Below are 6,119 nucleotides of genomic sequence, written 5' to 3'. Positions count from 1 at the left end.
CGCCAACGCCTGAGCGCAGAGCGGGAGGCCGCGAATCGCAAGGGGGCGGAATTCCAGGGCACTAACCCGGAACCGGTTGGGGACTCGATTCCCATTGTGAGGCCAGACCTGGGGCGGGCCCTCAGACAGAATGGCAATACCATCCGGACCAATGGGTGAACCGTCTAGAACGAGTGGCAGCTGCGCCAGCCAGTGGGTGGCGGCAAGGGGGCGGGCGAAGTTAGTGGGCGGGGATCAATGAAGCATCTTTTTTTCCTAGCCCCCTCAGAGGCGATCGGGCGGAGGTGCCGCCGGGGTCGCAGGTGAGAGAGTCTGTCTCGGAGGAGGCGGCAGCTCCGCGGACGGTGGGTGCCCTCGCAGCGGGGAAGGTCCCGGCGGGGCTCAGCGGCAGGTGGCGGTCCCCACGGGGCCGGCCTTGGCCCTGCATCTGCGTCGCCCCGGGACCACGACGCTCCTAGAAGTAGCAGCCCGCCGGGGGCGGGTGGGAGGGCTGTGGCCGCTGAACCCAGGCTGCGGGACTTTCCCGCGCACCGAGTCGGGACTCTGCTTTAGTAAACAGAAGACTTGCCGTCCAGGTCGCCACCTCTCCCAGCAGGTGCGGCCGCCGCGCTGTGGCAGAGGCGGGCGGGCGCCACCTCCCCCGGGATGGCCTCCTGGGAGCTCCGAGTCCTCGGGTCTTCCCTGCGGCCCTTCCCGGGCGGTCCCACAGAAGGCGGCGGGGCCGGGGGACAGGTGTCCTCTCATTCTGATAACAGGTGGCCCCTAAGTAAACTTCACTTACCTACCGCAAGTTTCAGAGAAGAGCGCATCCTGGTCGGCAGGGACGTGGATTTCCTAGAAGAATATGTGGGCGCGGGGAGGAGGGGGACTTGGGAAAGTTTGGATATTTTGTGATGCTTTCTTTTTCTGACCAGCCTACCGAATTTACAAATATATATAAATTATTGGGGGGGGGGACCCAGAATTGACGGCGCCTGATTTCCCTCGGACCTCTTAATTCTGTCTTATCACACAGTATTTAGGAACTTCATTCTCAAGTGTTAGTAAGCGAAAAAACAAGGCCCCCAGTTATTTTATGCCTTCGGTGGATTACATCAGTGAACTACTTATACCCATGTCCAGCCTGGAAAGAATGTCCGCTGGGATTTCAGGGAAAATGGCAGTTGTCTGTGTTGGGGCATGCCAGATCTATGGGGTTTTAGAGGTTGCAGCTGCCCAATTCCCTTCGGTAAAGACAGGGAACACAACCGACATAAACGGGGTAGTATTTGACATCTAAAATGGCATCTTTTCACGCTCTGTGACGTGTTCTATCCCCAGTACGGGGAACAAGGACTATGTGCGTGGCACATAGGAGGAGCCCAATCAATATTTGAATAAGTTATTAGGTGGTGGATGACAGAACCCCAAGCTGTTATATAAGCATCAAAATACAAAGGAAAGAACAGGAGGGAAAAAAGATCCTGGAAACATAGCTTAGCTTCTCTCCGTGCAAAAATCGCGACCAAATTTTAGCTCAGGGTGCACTGATTTGGGTACTCTCTTACAGAAATCAGAGGATGTCAAAGGTTTTCACATAATTACGTCGAAACTGTCTGGAAATCTAAGATACGTGTACACAGGAATAACGTTGGGCTAAGCCAGATCCATCCTCTAACATAATATTTACTGTACGTATACCCCTTTGTCGCTGTGTGTAGTTTATTCATCTCGTCTCCTGGTAAATTATTTTTATCATGCTTTTACCTTAAAAATACGGTGGCACTTTTTAATTGGTTCAAGAAGCTATTGAAGTGCCCTGAAACATTCTTTATCTTTTGGAAACAAAAAGCCATGAATACATTGTTTTTAATATGATACAGAATTTGATATTATTTTAGCTCTCTGTTCTATTTTTAAGGACATCTAACTTGCTGATTCCATACTGAAAATATGTCTTTGATAACCTACGTACTCATCATTGGTCCACACAAACTACAGTAGCAACAAAGCCTTTTTACTTAGAATTTTCTCTTCACAATGTTTTATGACTTGTTAGGTTCTTACGTTTTTGGCATAATCAAGGTTGGGGAATTTATCTAAAGGCTTCACTTAGTTTCACAAACTGATTCTTGCCCATATTGTCTGGGGCTGCCTTTTCCTTTTAAACATATGCTTTGCCCATTGAAGTTTGTTTTGTTAGCTTACCTTCCTTGAGTTACTTTATTTCATTTTCTGTCTTTTCCCAACCCCAATCACCTTGTTTTAAGTTGTATTTGTACTTCCTGTTTGTTAGGCATATTGTTATATATTGAGGATACCTCCCTTGGAACAAGTGGGCTATCATCTCCCAATCCCACTAGTGCTGAAACAGATGGTAGAGGAAGGCAAAAGCCAAGTTTGCACTTCAGTAGTTCTCTGAAGTGAGCTGCGACATAGGTACTAAGAAGTACATTTGCGGGGCGCCTGGGTGGCTCAATGGGTTAATGCCTCTGTCTTCAGCTCAGGTCATGATCCCAAGGTCCTGGGATCGAGCCCCACATCAGGCTCTCCACTCCATGGGGAGCCTGCTTCCCTTTCTCTCTGCCTGCCTCTCTGCCTACTTGTGATCTGTCAAATAAATAAATAAAATCTTAAAAAAAAAAAAAAGTACATTTGGGCTGGTGTGACAATGTATAAGTCACTTTGCTTCTGTCCTTTTTTATAAGTATATGTAGAAAAAAAATATTTTTATATAAATTACATAAGGAATGGTAGGCCAGAGTACTAATTAAATGTGATCATTTACCAGTGTTCTAGAATGTTCATTCAGCGACTTGGGATCTAATGTGAAGGCAGGGCGTTCATTCCTGGCAGGTGCCCACCTCCCCAGCCGAGGCACCCATGTGCACAGAGGCCCGGAACAGGGGAGGAGGGTGACGGGAAGCCGGCTGGTGGGGTGGGAAGAGAGAATGGCCTGGGAGTGGAGAAGCAGGGGTGGCCCAGGGTGCCGTGGGGGTCAGGTGCCAGGGCAGGAGCCCCGGTGAGGGAACCGCGGGGAGGCGGTTGGGTCAGAGCCAGAGCAGAGCTGTGTGCTTGTCTTCGGTCCGGGGTACGGCTCCCCGCGTGGACGCTGCAGGCTGACGGCTTTGACCTCTTTCTCCCCAGGAATCATCCAGCCCGCCTGTGCTCCGAGATGAGCAGAAGACTCTGATGTGAACAAAGGGCCAACCAGGCGGTGCCCTTGGTTCTTGTGCTTTGTCGCATTTCCCGGCTTTTCACATCTTCTTTGCACTTACGTTGGGAAAATGAAGCAGTTGAAAAGGAAAAGGAAAAGCAATTTTAGTGTCCAAGAAACTCAGACCCTTTTGAAAGAAATCACGAAACGGAAAGAAGTCATTTTTTCCAAGCAGCTCAACACGACCATCAATGTGATGAAGCGGATGGCCTGGGAGGAGATCGCGCAGTGTGTGAACGCCGTCGGGGAGGGCGAGCAGAGGACGGGGACCGAGGTGAAGCGGCGGTACCTGGACTGGCGGGCCCTCATGAAGAGGAAGAGGATGAAGGCGAACATTAAGCTGGTCGGCTCTGGGTTTCCCCTCCCCACGTCCGACTTGGATGACTCTCTCACCGAAGAGATCGATGAAAAGATTGGATTCCGCAATGATACGAATTTCGACTGGCAGAACGTGGCGGATTTCCGGGACGCAGGTGGATCCTTAACTGAGGTCAAAGTGGAAGAGGAAGAAAGAGATCCCCAGAGTCCCGAAGTAAGTAGTAGCCCGGGAGTCCTCGTTCTCTTTTTGCTCCTTTAGTTCTGATGTTGGAGTTCAGGCTAGTCCAGGAACAGTAAAGGTCCCAGTTGTCAAGCTCACTTAGAAGTAGTTCCTAAGAAAGGCATTCCACTTTTTCTTCCTCCATGTCATTAATCTTTGAACCTAAATATGTTTCTCTTAATGATACATACAGTTGACCCTTGAGCGACATGGGGGCTGGAGGCAGGGGGACGCACTGGCTTCGCAAGTGGAAAAGCCTATTCGCTGCCCCTCAAACTTAACTCCCGGTAGCCGGCTGTAGACCCACAGCCTTATCGGTAACACAAACACTCGATGACCACCTGTTTTTTGTTACATATATCACGTGTGGTATTCTTAATGTAAGCTACAGTAAAGAAAATCATAAGAGAAAATACATTTCCAGGGCTGTACTGTATTTAGCAAAAAAATTGGGGAACAGGTGGACCCGCCCAGCTCAAACCCACGGTGTTCAAGGGTCAGCTGTATTAGTGACATCAGGTAATTTATTTTAAATACTTTACAAGATTCAAAAGAAATGATTTTCTGTGCTCAAAACAATACAGAAACTCTGAAGGATGCGTTTAGACACATGAACAATCGAAATAAAAACTGAAAGTTGCTTTTTCCTTTTAGTTTGAGATTGAGGAGGAGGAAGAAATGTTGTCATCGGTCATACCGGATTCCAGGAGGGAAAACGAACTCCCCGACTTCCCCCACATCGACGAGTTTTTTACCCTGAACTCCACGCCGTCCAGGTCGGCCTACGACGAGCCCCACCTGCTGGTGAACATCGAGAAACAGAAGCTGGAGCTCGAGAAGCGGCGCCTGGACATCGAGGCCGAGCGGCTGCAGGTGGAGAAGGAGCGGCTGCAGGTGGAGAAGGAGCGGCTGCGGCACCTGGACCTGGAGCACGAGCGGCTGCAGCTGGAGAAGGAGCGGCTGCAAGTCGAGCGCGAGAAGCTGAGGCTGCAGATCGTGGGCGCGGAGAAAGCGGCCCCAGAGAACGAACTCGGCCAGGGGGAGAAGGCCGTGCTTCAGCCGCAGGACATAGAAGCAGAGAAGCTAAAACTGGAGAGAGAACGCTTGCAACTGGAGAAAGATCGGCTGCAGTTTTTGAAATTCGAGTCGGAGAAGCTGCAGATTGAAAAGGAACGCTTGCAAGTGGAGAAGGAGAGACTCCGAATTCAGAAGGAGGGCCACTTGCCCTGATGGATCTCGGTTCCAAGGTGCGCGGACGTGTGGAAACCATAGATTTTTCTCTGTATCCAGTAATATAAAAATGGTTGCAAGATTAGCTCTGGTATTTCTCCTGTTTAATGTCTGTGTTTTGGATAGGAAAAAGACAATTAAGTGTGGGTTCCTGTATACTGAAGCCGCGTGTTCCATAGCAGCGGCAGGCCCTAGCATAGACAGTATAGCAGAAACCCTTGTGCTCTACTCTTTGAATGAGTAAAATTACATAGCGTCTTGTATCATCTGTGCACTGAGAGTTGACAGTTACAGTCCATGTACAATTCTAGCTCGGTTCCCAGCAGGGGGTGATTCTGCCCCCCCCGGAAGACGTGTGACAACAGCTAGAGATATTTTTGGTTGTCAGCTACTGGCATGGAGCGAGTAGAGGCCAGCGGGCCTACCTGTGTCCTGCCGTGCACAGGAGGGCTCCCGCCTCCAAATGGTCCCGCACAAAACAGCAGTACTGCTGAGGTGCAGAAACCCTTTCCTAGCCTGACTCCCCCCCGCCCCCAGAGCTTTGGTTGTAGTTTCAGAATATTAAAACCTCAGATATTTAAATGGGTAGTTACTTAAATGGCCAAAACCTTTAACTATGTAACATTCGTGTGTAGTATATTGAACGTAGGGAGTGACGAAGATGTTTAGGTATTTTATCCCAGTGTCTGTATCTCTAACCTGAGCCTCCGAACATAATGCAGGGAATAGCAGTTTGCCCAAGGTGGGTCACTTTGAAAAGCAGTTCATTCCTCTAGCTGTTGATGCTTTCAAAGCTGCACGTGCTGCATAAGGTTTAGTTCCCTTTTTTCTTTGAATTCATGATCTTAGTTTCAGTAGAAAAATGGTCATTTCAACCATGTTCTTAAATCTTAATGTAAATGAAGGTTGAAGCTAGTAAAAATGGTACCGATATAGAAATGGTACCAGTAGTCCATGAGCTTTAAATCAATGAGTGGTTACTTTTTAAATAAATTCTAGTAGCTATGTGGGCTTGGGGGTGGGGGAGGGGGAGAATGTCCCCTGTGTCAGGTGGTGATGATGACGATGATGGTAGTAGCTGTGTGTAAATGGATTAGGGATGCACTTACCACGCACTGTCTGACCTACTCTGTACTATGGAGTATTATTCCTGGG

The 6,119-nt window shown here is 49.2% G+C and overlaps 1 protein-coding gene across 2 annotated transcripts; it reads left to right on the top strand.

Annotated features, from left to right (window-relative positions):
* Positions 1-213: 213 nt before the first annotated feature.
* MSANTD4 (Myb/SANT DNA binding domain containing 4 with coiled-coils) lies at positions 214-5,210 on the top strand. Of its 2 annotated transcripts, none has more exons than XM_032838363.1 (3): positions 214-302; positions 3,127-3,728; positions 4,389-5,210. In XM_032838363.1, the coding sequence occupies exons 2-3, from the start codon at positions 3,267-3,269 to the stop codon at positions 4,962-4,964; spliced, it is 1,038 nt and encodes a 345-aa protein (XP_032694254.1). In that variant the 5' UTR covers positions 214-302; positions 3,127-3,266; the 3' UTR covers positions 4,965-5,210. The 2 variants fall into 2 exon arrangements, with proteins under 2 accessions (XP_032694254.1, XP_032694253.1); XM_032838362.1 differs by having other exon boundaries at positions 247-344.
* Positions 5,211-6,119: the final 909 nt, after the last annotated feature.

This window comes from Lontra canadensis, unplaced genomic scaffold (genome assembly GCF_010015895.1).
Source record: "Lontra canadensis isolate GAN:19392208 unplaced genomic scaffold, GSC_riverotter_1.0 scaffold104, whole genome shotgun sequence".
Classification (NCBI taxonomy): domain Eukaryota; kingdom Metazoa; phylum Chordata; class Mammalia; order Carnivora; family Mustelidae; genus Lontra; species Lontra canadensis.
The sequence above is the reverse complement of the archived record's forward strand: the minus strand, read 5'-3'. Positions and strand labels throughout refer to the sequence as shown.